The 11927-nt window shown below is 42.5% G+C and overlaps 2 protein-coding genes across 3 annotated transcripts; both read right to left on the bottom strand.

Annotated features, from left to right (window-relative positions):
- Positions 1-112: 112 nt before the first annotated feature.
- Positions 113-8636, bottom strand: colgalt1a (collagen beta(1-O)galactosyltransferase 1a). Its single transcript, XM_056407353.1, has 12 exons — positions 8273-8636; positions 5900-6010; positions 5679-5796; positions 5024-5158; positions 4734-4938; positions 4510-4629; positions 2797-2873; positions 2555-2661; positions 2310-2442; positions 2100-2227; positions 1809-2015; positions 113-1708 (listed from the first exon to the last, which is right to left on the bottom strand). The coding sequence occupies exons 1-12, from the start codon at positions 8494-8496 to the stop codon at positions 1441-1443; spliced, it is 1833 nt and encodes a 610-aa protein (XP_056263328.1). The 5' UTR covers positions 8497-8636; the 3' UTR covers positions 113-1440.
- Positions 8637-8791: 155 nt separating this feature from the next.
- Positions 8792-11845, bottom strand: pgls (6-phosphogluconolactonase). Of its 2 annotated transcripts, none has more exons than XM_056407373.1 (6): positions 11764-11845; positions 11123-11413; positions 10908-11015; positions 10706-10807; positions 9881-10021; positions 8792-9539 (listed from the first exon to the last, which is right to left on the bottom strand). In XM_056407373.1, exons 2-6 carry the CDS (start codon positions 11384-11386, stop codon positions 9393-9395), a joined length of 762 nt encoding a protein of 253 aa, XP_056263348.1. In that variant the 5' UTR covers positions 11387-11413; positions 11764-11845; the 3' UTR covers positions 8792-9392. The 2 variants fall into 2 exon arrangements, with proteins under 2 accessions (XP_056263348.1, XP_056263349.1); XM_056407374.1 differs by having other exon boundaries at positions 11123-11397; positions 11764-11813.
- Positions 11846-11927: the final 82 nt, after the last annotated feature.

The following is an 11927-nucleotide window of genomic DNA, read 5'->3' as shown; positions in this document are numbered from 1 at the left end:
AAGTGACGGCAAACTCAGGACGTACACTATGATGTAGAAATGCAGTAAAAAGTCTCACCGCCTTTTTGAGATCTCCACATGTAGTTCAGATTGCATTAAAAAGGTCTCAATATACAGCTACTGTAACTTTTTAAATATCAAACCTGTCAAAATAATATATCAACATTATGTGACAAATATATTCTAAAGAACAATGTTATCAGTGAAGTAGGCCCGACAATTTTGTATCTGTTCATACGATTTTGTAACAGTAATTCAACCGTCAGGTTAAAGTTGCATCAACGTGAAAAGAAAACATTTGGTTACATCAACATAATACGCAATATCACAGTAATCACAAATTCAACTTTTTAAAAAATAAAACATTTAATTTTTTGATGGCACAATGCACCATCATTTTCGTGCAAGAAAGGGTGAAAAACTCCCGTTAATACGACAAAAATCAACTTCCTGGGAGATTAAGTGTAAAGCCATGCGAGGCAAAACCATAACAGAATAAATACGTTATCTGTCAAATGTAACTTGATACAGACTTCATGTTGTTTATATTCTCTTTTGCAGGGGCCTTTTATCAGGTTTCACTCACCCAATTTGCTCAGATTGAAGCTCAACAAAAAATAATTAAGAGGTGGAGACTAATGTGTGCTTGGATGTGGTTGGGTGGGTTATTTTCAAGGGCCTTTATAACCATGTTACTCCCAAGCCACCAAGTGTGAGGCATGTACAATGGTTCGTCCCGTCTAAAACCACATCAACAGCGCGTTGGCGGCATTAGTATGGAAACAATCCCAAAGTGGCGACAAGGGACACAGAAATAACGAACAGCATTGGTGTGTATACTCTTGAGCCGTCTGTACATCTGGGATTCTGTGTTTTGTTGCTTTGGTAACACTTCACTGCAAGCATCTTAAGTGTTGGCTTATGATTATTTAAAACACAGCAATATAAAGTGTAAAAAAATACTAAAGATTAAAGCAAAATACATGCAGATGTTTCTCCTCTAGGACCAACTCGTAATGAATGATTACGTTTTGATCTAAGACATCAATGTCTGCAAAAGTCTTGATTTCTTTTGTCATTTTAAAATATTTAGAAAAAAGCATTTCACAGTAGAAACTCAAATTAGGACAAAGTTAACTGCTCGATGACTGAAATGTTACATCCGATTGCATTCTTTGCTAAAAGGTTCATTTCTGTATGACAGACAGAAGTTGGGTACTGCAAATGCCATCCCAAATGGCAAGTCTAGTGCCTTTATAAAGTAAAAACTAAACACAGATAACATAAGACACACCTGTTCCCTTTTTAACTCGTCACATCTGGATAAATTAAATCCTTCTACAAACTCTGATGTCACATCCCTGCTGTGATGCCAAATCAAAAATATCGAAGTTGAAACACGGTGGTTTGTGAAATATTGAGAGACTCGTTCAGTTCCTCTCATAGCTCGTCCCGCGCTATGCTATCCAGAGGCGACTGGAGCACATCAGAGTTCTGGGCCTCCGTGCTGAGCTCAGCCTGCTCCCCAGTTTTTCCTGAGCGTGCTCGGTCCCAGTCTGTAAGGACCTTGTCGTTGTCCCACACTGTGGACGTCTCAGTGTCGCTGATGTAGCCCGTGTCGCCCGTGTAGTGAGTTGGATACACAAGAAGAGGCTCGGCTGAAAATGCCTTCAGGTCCCTGGTTTTAAACTGTTGCATGTAATCAGACCTGTGGATGAGAGGGCAAGGTCAAGAAGAAGAAAGAAAACCACTCCCGAGCACAAGTTCATGTTATGAGTGTGTACTTGCGTTGGGTGCGGTACACTTACACAGGGTGTTTATTGAACATGATCGGAAGAAACTCGTCTACTGGCAAAATCCTCTTCAGTGGTTCTGCTTTTAAAAGCTTCTCTGCACCTTGTAACGACATCATATAGCCTAGCGTCCAATAGGAATAGTCTGCCTCCACTAAGTTGTGTATATTAGGCACAGCTTTCTCGGGGTGATCCACTTGCATTCTCTTCCGACCGATATAACTGGAAGAAAGAAACCGAACGGTGGAGTGAGAAGCAATTGCAAACTTTATAAATCAAGGACTTGTGCAGGAAGCACACACTCACATGAGATCCCAGTCCAATCCTTCATCCTCCACCTCCCTCATCATGTTCTTCAAGCGTCGCTTGAAGAAGATCTCGAAGCGCAGGTCGTCTTCAATCACGAGGGAGGTCTCCAGGCGTCTCTCCGCAATCTGAGGCCGGACACAGATCTATCAAACACTCACGCATCTGTGTGGTTCATAAACATTCAACGGTTTGGCTTCTGGGGTTCACCTCTTTCCAGATATTATAGTGGGAAAGGAAGCATCCCAGCTCTCCCTTTGTCAGCGGGCGACCATGATAGGGGTCATTATATCCAGGCAGCATGTGGATGCCCATAGAATTAATATCACTGATATTAGTTGCTCTGAAATGGAGCGAAAGAACAAATGTGACCAAATGATAAAGAAATAGGGCAGGTATATAAGATGACCAAGTACTAAATAAATACAAATAATAATTAAACAGAGCAAACTTACTTTCCATCAACAGCTGCAATGACCTTACAGGTAATCCCCTGCTTGTCTAATGCGCTCATCATACGTTCTCTGCGGTCGGTTCGCCTCTGCAGGTTTATCATGAACACCTGCACACAGGCAACAGATGAGCCACGACATTTAATTTTAATTACAGATGTCTAACATCAGTGGAGGCTTTCAGCACACACGTGGATAGAAGACCATGTTGTGCAGACTCCTTCTTCATATCACTCGATACTCACCTCATCAAAGCCCAGTTTGTCCGGCTGTTTTTTCGGTAGATGGATGTATTTGGAAGGGATCACTGGGTCATTTCGAACTACACAGTGAGAGGAAAGATAGATGCAAACATTGTGTAAACTAGAATGGGCACTCGGTAGAGCGCATACCTTCGCATATCACAAGATTGGGCATTGAATTATGAACATGTTGGCATTAGTTGCATGCCAATTGGACACAAATGTATCGTGCTATGGTAAAAAAAGAGTTTGACCTTTCCATGACCTTGACCTTGACCTTTGACCCGATTGATCCCAAAATCTAATCAAATGGTCCCCGGATAATAACCAATCATCCCACCAAATGTCATGCCATTCAAGAAGATTTGACCTGTTCATGACCTTTGACCTTGACCTTTGACCCAATTGATCCCAAAATCTAATCAACTGGTCCCCGGATAATAACCAATCATCCCACCAAATTCCATGCGATTCGGTTCAATACTTTTTGAGTTCTGCGAATAACACGCATACAAATAAATAAATAAATAAATAAATACACGGCGATCAAAACATAACCTTCCGCATTTTCAATGCAAAGGTAACCAGAGGTGTGTGTGATGCGCAAGAGAACATGAAGCATGTTGAAAACAATAACATATTTTCTGTTCTGTGATTCTTTGGGTCCACTGATGGCTCTTTAGATCTTTAACTTAATGCCCTGTTGTATTCTCTTCTCCAGACCGCCTATTTTATATTTACACCTCCGGCACCACAGGACTGCCCAAAGCTGCCATTGTGGTGCACAGTCGGTATGCCATTTAAATACATTTAAGAAAGCGTCACTTTACGAAGGTGTTCCGGTTGCTGCACAGCTCATGCTAGATGTCTGAGAACTTTTCTTTTGTTCCAGCTACTACAGAATTGCTGCGTTTGGGTATTTTGCCTTTCGCATGAGACCTGTTGACATCATCTATGACTACCTGCCTCTCTACCACTCAGCAGGTAAATGACTGCAGGCTCAAGCTCTTGATGAATACAGTTTGAGTACCTTTTAAGTTTGCATAACCGAAGTGTTAGCTTTCTCTTCTTGCTAGGTAATATTATGGGCGTCGGTCAGTGTCTGCTCTTTGGCCTCACGGTGGTAGTGATAGATGCAAACATTGTGTAAACTAGAATGGGCACTCGGTAGAGCGCATACCTTCGCATATCACAAGATTGGGCATTGAATTATGAACATGTTGGCATTAGTTGCATGCCAATTGGACACAAATGTATCGTGCTATGGTAAAAAAAAGAGTTTGACCTTTCCATGACCTTGACCTTGACCTTTGACCCGATTGATCCCAAAATCTAATCAAATGGTCCCCGGATAATAACCAATCATCCCACCAAATGTCATGCCATTCAAGAAGATTTGACCTGTTCATGACCTTTGACCTTGACCTTTGACCCAATTGATCCCAAAATCTAATCAACTGGTCCCCGGATAATAACCAATCATCCCACCAAATTCCATGCGATTCGGTTCAATACTTTTTGAGTTCTGCGAATAACACGCATACAAATAAATAAATAAATAAATAAATACACGGCGATCAAAACATAACCTTCGCATTTTCAATGCGACGGTTATGATATATAGAAACCTATGCTGATAGTTTTCATTAGATGAAGAAGCAGGAAGTAGAATACAGACTTCGTACTCATGGAGTCAGATGCATAAGTGCTACTCACCATTAACCTCCAGCAAGGAGTGCAAGAAGCTATCAGCTTCATCTTGCAAAGTATTGTGGGCTCTCAGTGGCACCGGGAAGTAACCATAGGTCTCTTTATTACATACAAACATTTGAACATCTGTGGAGAGCAGAGGATGCAAATGTTTTCTCAATGGGAAGTCACAACATTTAGGTTGTAAATGTTACAGAGAAAATGTGTAAATCATTTGAGTTGTAAAATACCTGCCATCCGAGCGGAGAACGCAAACACGATGATGTCATCGAAAGCCCAGCTGTATTCTGAGTGTGCCGGGTGAAAGGCCAGTTGCCTGGACGCCTCTTTCCTGAGGTCAATCAAGAATGTGGAGTGGACCATGGGAACTGCAAAACAGCCCTTGCGCAACTGCTTCCTTATGGGTATGTAGGCAGGAGTGCGCTTATAGTAACCCTGAGGAAGCCAAAAGGATTTAAGAGTATTCAATAATCAACTTGGAAAACAAGCATGGACACTCACTCGGTCATCAACACAATACCTGAGAGGTCATCCCACACCAGAAGTTTGAATAGGCTGCACGGGATTCAAGCATTGGTGCGATGATGGTCTTGTTCTCGTTCATGAGCTTCCAGAGCACATCGGGGTTGGTGAGGAGGTTATCACAGTCCGCCAACTACACAAGGAGGAGATAAACTGTCAAATATGTGTGTGGATAGTCAAAGAAGTGTTGCTCTTCAAAAGAAATGCAGAGCAGGTCATGGGGGTTAAATCGAAGATGAAAACTGAGATGTAAACCCTCCAGACTATTCGTACATGTTCTCTTTATAAGGGTGAAGGCTAAGAGAGTTTCCAAAATGTGCAGCACAAAATCATTGCAATTCTGCATCTATTTTGCTTCAAAATACCTCACTGAAAATCGACAATGTGGGCTGTGGAAAACAAATACTGTATTTTAAACATTTAAAATTGGTGTTGAGTCACACGTTGCGTCAGTGAAAGGATCCAAAAGAACCAGAGAAGATAACTTCAACCACGACCTGCTTTTGACTTGACTCTGTACTTATCTTCTGCTGCTATTATACAATAACAATACAGATTTGGGGAGAAACATTGGCTCAATGTTTACAATGGATAATCTTTCAGTATCATTGCGCTTTCTTTTGTGCCAGCAAAGAGAAGTTTAGCTGACCTACCATAAAGTAGTCCGCCCACATCTCACGAGCTGACTCCAGTGCTACTTGCCGTAGCTTCATAACGTGCTCATAACGGAGGTCTCCCCATTGCTTCGGGCCATCTTCATTCTGATAATGTCTATAAAAGAGATATTCGGATACTAATCAGACTGATTTTTAAATCGGCTCTGTGAGCCCTTTTAGCAACAACATTTCACGAGAAACACAAGTAAGTAACCAACTCGGGTTCTTCTTTTGGCCTCCACTCCACGTAATGGTAAAGGCTCTGCATCTTGACGAGCCAGTCCCGCAGAACGGCTGTGGTGTTGTCCTTATTATGATCAGTTGCTACCCTGTCAATAAACACAGTGTTAATGGTTAGAATGATTTAACATCAGTGGGCTTGAATATTATCATCAAGTGAAGCCAGTGACATTGGCTGAATGTGGCATAATGCCAGACTGGATCCAGATTGAGACAAGAGTTGAGAGACAATACAATGTTTCAAATAACAAAAGCCCAGTGTTCACTTTGTGTGAGCTCATTGTCTAGAGTTGTGGGAACTGACACAAGTGTTAATGATACCAACATCACAAAACAAAAGCACTGGCTGTACATCGAGGTTACACAATTCAGGGTAGCGTACCACACTTTAGGCAATTGTAATAAGGAAACCATAATTATTAAACCGCCTTACAGAAGTTAAAATGTAACAGCTTAAAAAAGAAGGAAATGGTATTTGAGCAGGCGGGAGACATGTGCGAGAGAACTGTCTACAAGTTAGACAACTTGCATGCTTGATTTAATTCTGCAAAGGAATATAATCAAGCCACTTGTAGATGTTATTCATTACATATGCCTGAATCTCTTTATCAAGAGAGAGAAATAAAGCTGGAAAACAACATCCACTGCCTTCCTTTCTTTAGGTCGACAGTCTTTGCCATAGTGCAGACTTCCTCTTTACAGGAGTTTGTGATACGCTCAGAGGGGCGACAGCCAAGCTGGGTTCTGTTGACAGATTTCACATGGATATGTAAGAACACAGCAGCTCCTTCCTAAACCATTCCCTCCCTCACTCTCCAACTTTGAATTACACCGACTCTTCCGCCTCATTTTTACCTAAAAGGAATATTTGTTAAAAGCATGTACCTTTATTGGTCTTAACATACATCTCCAAGTGACATTTATTCTGCCGAAATGCATGTCTAATTCCAGACACCAAAGATCTAAATGACACTTGAGCCGATTCGGATCCTGAGGCTTTGGCATATTCAAGCAGCTGCAAAATGCTTCAGCAAAAAACATTCAGTGCGTAGGTGTTTAGAACATCTCACAGCTGTTTGCATTTCACAGATGTAGCTTAATGTTGCCAAAACTGCCCTTAACTCGATCATATTTACATTAGAGCTTTGTGACCACCAAACAACAAAGCAATCCAACTACTCCATTCACATACGGGAGGGGGGAGGGGGTGGGGGGTGATGATTGAGGAGCATACCTCTCCAAGTCCTCCAGGCAGTCATGTCTGAGCTCTAAGGGTAAACGTAGGGGTGGGCTGTTGGAGCATGTTGTTATTTTGTGAAAACCACCTTCCTTTTACTTCCCTTGACTCTGTCTGAGCATGGAAGGCAAATGTCTAAAGGTCTATAAAATCCATTTGCAGTCCCCGCAAGAAAATTGCTTTTGAATGCTAAGTTTGTCACAAATGACAGATAGAGTGCAGCTGTGTGGGCACTGGAAAAATGGTCGACAGTAACACATCCACTGGGCCAAGCATGACACAACTAGGTTTTAGTGTCCTTAATCAAAACTTAGAGTGAATATTCAGGGTTGCCATGTCCTACCCTGCAAAAAGCTAAAACTGCCAATTGTCCCATGTCATGCTTTTAAGAGGGCAACAACTGAATTCAGTTAAATTAGTCCCTAATTACATTTTGTGTTACAGTTCTTGCTGGGATGGGCTCAAGTCTAATAACATAGAGATCTGTGGGCTGTGAAATGCATCTGCTCACTGACATGATGATCATGCAGTCACACAGAGGCCCAACTTGTTGGCGGGAGGTGATATGGGCTGGAGGCAAAGAAAAGTAGAGTTAGCTTAAAAGGTGCCGCGCGCGCGTGTGTGTGTACAGTGTAGGCACGACAATAAGTAACTTTGTTCGGATTTGTGTTAACTCCTTCGGCTCCTCTCGCGGCCAGATCAGTCCCCTCCCCATCCACGTATACAGATCAATGCATGCATGGCCCCTCTGATGAGCACAGCGGACAGATGTGCTCACATCTGTCCAGCTACCGAAAGGTTGTTTTAAAGTCAATCAATCCACTTGCAAATCACACAGAGGTGTCCTTCCTTTGTAGATTCGACTCTTATAATGAACCCGCAGCCCAACATTGTTTCCATTCGTACCCCGTCATGCCCTGCAGGTCCACCCCATTTTGACTCGGAACTACACGCTCAGGAATGCACCGATTCACTTCACATTGTCAGAAGAAACCTTCGGAAAATGACAACTTTTTTAAAAATTCAAATCTTATCTGGCAACATGGACGTTAACTTGACATATTAGCTGCCGACTAGCTTGCGATGAGACGAAGACGTCCACGTATCAACTTACCACAAAGCCATACGCTCCTTGGGATAGTTGAGGCGCTCGATAGTACCGAGGAAATACGGCAGCGAGTGCTCCGAGTTCCTGCAGATGAGCGCGAGGAAGACCCGAGGAGCGAGGAGCGGGGACTCGGGGCTCCAGCGCTCCTCCGCAAAGTATGCCCGAGCAGGAGCGCAGCAGGACAGCAGCAAGACAAGCAGGGCGGCGGGGAGGCAGGCGAGCGCGTGCATTGCGGCACTAAATTAAGAAATACGACAGAAGCAAATCTCGGTCGGGGGCTAGTGTGAGACACTGCTATGGAAAAGTTGTGTCTTTACTTCGCGCGTTCATCACCGAGCGAAATCTGTGCAGCAGCTACTGGTTTGACAACGCCGCAAAGTTGTGCTTTAAAGGGGTGGGTGGTGGTCTTAAAGGGGATGGACTCTAGAGCAACACTGCGCTGAACACAAGAGGCGTTAAACGTCCAGTGAACATTTTATTTTTCGAAATTGATACAAAAAAATACAAATGCACCCAAGTTCCAGATGAGTGTTGATTTTCAGCGTCACAGCTTTATTGGATATTTCATAAAAGGGTGAGAATCAGAACAAAGACTTTTCAGAACAAAGACTTTTACAGTGTATTGATATAACTGTCAGATTAGTGGACTGTTTTATGAATGCATGTATGTTTAAGATAGACAGAGCAAGATGTCTGCCAGATTATGTTCGCTGCATGTTTTAAATTCCCTCATCACACATCTGATTTTGTACGTGTTTTGTGCAAAATTTGGATGACAGTCAAACTGCACATATTATACATTCTGTCCAGTAAACGTCAAATATCCAACTGAACTAACAATAAACAAAACACATGAGTAGAGTAGAGAGGCACTTTACTTCAATAAAGCTAAACCTCACCTGACACACATGCACACTAACCATTTTCCAATAAGTGCTCAATGTTATGCTGGCAATTACAACAGTTTCTTCTATTTTTGTTCATCTCTCTGTCTCACAATCTCGTCTACGTCAACCAATTTCACTTTCATGTGAAAGTTGGAATGTTCTGCACTATTTTCCAGTTTCTTCAATCAGGTCTTTACACCAGTGTTGACTTCCTGCCTTCATTTGGCAGATGGAAAGCTCTAGAGTTTGACCCCCGAGCCGAGCCTCTCGACCTGGATGGTTAAGGAGGCAGCCGCAGGGTCATCAACAAGCCAGAACAGCTCGCCGTTGGTCGGGACGACACGGGCAGCTGGAAGTGCCGAACCCTCTCTACCCTCCAGCACTTCCTGTAATAAAATGGTCACCGTGTTGCAATTCACCAGCATTGTTACATAAGTAGTATAAGCATATTTATACTAGGTCAGTGGGTCATAACAATGCTTTTTGTTTATTTTTATTCCTGACATGGTTTTCTACAAGCCCAGGGTAATTTTAAAACTCTAACTGTTAAGTCATAAAATAAAACATTACATTTCATGTGAATTTCTGTGATAATGTCCAAAGTATTTTTCTTTCTCTCATATTCTATTGGTTTTGTGTCTAAACATGCGCTCGTCTGAAATGACATAGAAACAGGCGTTTTAAGATTATGAATTAGAGGTATGTTCAGTAAAAGACTACATTTTACCTTCAAAATAGGTGCTTTGCTTCCTCCCGTTGATACAAAAGCCACACAGCGTGCGGCGTTCACCACTGGAAAGGTCATAGTTACGCGCTGTGGCGGTGCTTTGGGAGAGTCGCTGATGGGGGCCACAATCTTCTTTGTTTCCTGTATATGGGGTTCACCCAAACCCAATCATCTATCATGTGTAATGTATACAGTTGCCCAAAAAGTGCCAAAGTGAGAACCACAAACCAAAACTATAGTGCGACTGTCAAATATGATATTGTACGAGGGAGAATACCACACAGACTTGTAACAAGACATAACATTGCAGACCACAAGGTCAAAGTGGTGCTTACATCAAAACCTATCATCAAACCATACATGGTCAAGAGAGCGTCTTAAAAAGAAGAAAAAAACACACATTGTTCTTCTAGACTTGCAAATCTGCCTCCACATCAAAGAGACAACCCAAAAATGCCTCCAGACCTTAAGGCTGCCAGAATAAAATACAAATTAATGTTTCCCAGTGCTACTGCGGGGAAAAAAAGAGTAAATATTTCTGTCAGTGAGGGTTATGATTTACAAAAACATTTACAGAATGGCTAAAACCATGGATTTAATAACCAGTGGCACATTGATAGACACTCCTAAAATTACAGTTTCACTGTATATCACAGTTCATTGATTTATTAAATATGCTAAAAGTATTCCAAGCAAAACTATGATCTCGTATTTGTTTAATAAACCTACCTTTCTTAAGTCTGAGAGATAGAGAAGGGGTCACTCAAGAAAAGACTTTGACCGATAGACAGGCAGACAATACACATGTATGTCTGTCAGACTCACCTCTAGGAGAGGGTGATCTGGGAAGAGGGAACAGGTGTGTCCATCAGGCCCCATGCCCAGCAGTAACAGGTCAAACACTGGGAAATCATCAGATGGGAAGGCCTGTGTGTTTACAAGAAGAAAGATATTAAAAAATATAAACGAAGATTCATGGGTGACTTTAGGGCCAGAGCTGATCACAGAACAATAAAGATGTCTGCACCTCCTTCAGTTTACGGGTATAATCCGCTGCACACTCGTTGACTGGCAGAGAGGAATCGATGGCTAAGATCCCACGGTCAGGGATGTTGACCTTGGAAAACAACAGACTCTGGGAAAGAAGCAAAATGTTATATTTGACCACAGAGTAATAGATTACAAGACTTTAATGAAACCAGGGCACATGCAAACACACACATTCCTGAACAGATAGGATACCTTGTACAGCCCAAAGGTGCTCTCAGGATCATCGAAGAAAACCAGTCGCTCGTCACAGAAACCAACTACCCACTTGCTGCAGTCCAGATCTGGCAGAGCAAGCAGCTCTTTGCTGAGCATGGACGCCAAGCTTCCTCCGGAGAGGCCCAGCGTGAACCTGCCGTGAGAGATGATGGCTTTCTCAGCCCGAGATGTCACCAGCTGGGCCAGCACCGGACCGAGCTCCGCTGAGGAGGGGAAGACCACGACTCTTCTGCCAGCCATGAGAGAGCAATCTGACTCGAATAGTTACTGAGAGAGAGAGAGAGAGAGAGAGAGAGAGAGAGAGAGAGAGAGAGAGAGAGAGAGTTTGAGCAACACACGAGAAAGTCAATTCCAACTCAGTTTTGCAAGTCTTCATGGTGTATCTGTAACGATGCTCCATATACACTTGATTTGCTTATTAAGCCCGTACTTTTATTAATCTTTGGACTAATGTTAATAGACTGGGACTGTGCAAATAGAATACTACCGTAGCTGCTTCTGCATGATATTGTATTGGCTGATATCGGAAATATGTGAGAGAAGCGATTATCGTTTCTTAAACAAACTCGACCTTTAAAGTCTTCACGACAGCTTGGAGAGAAAATAAGTTTCCTTACTTGGTGGGAATATCAACAGCGGATTGTCTTGAGGAGGATTTTAAGTCGGCAAATGCACTACTTCCTGAATCAAATTCTCACCAGCCAATCAGAACCTGCGTTTAGGCCGCAGTGCATTCTGGTCAGTGTGGTCTCCGAATATGTAGCTAAAACAAACTAGGAAT

This window comes from Pseudoliparis swirei, chromosome 23, assembly GCF_029220125.1.
Source record: "Pseudoliparis swirei isolate HS2019 ecotype Mariana Trench chromosome 23, NWPU_hadal_v1, whole genome shotgun sequence".
NCBI lineage: Eukaryota > Metazoa > Chordata > Actinopteri > Perciformes > Liparidae > Pseudoliparis > Pseudoliparis swirei.
The sequence above is the reverse complement of the archived record's forward strand: the minus strand, read 5'-3'. Positions and strand labels throughout refer to the sequence as shown.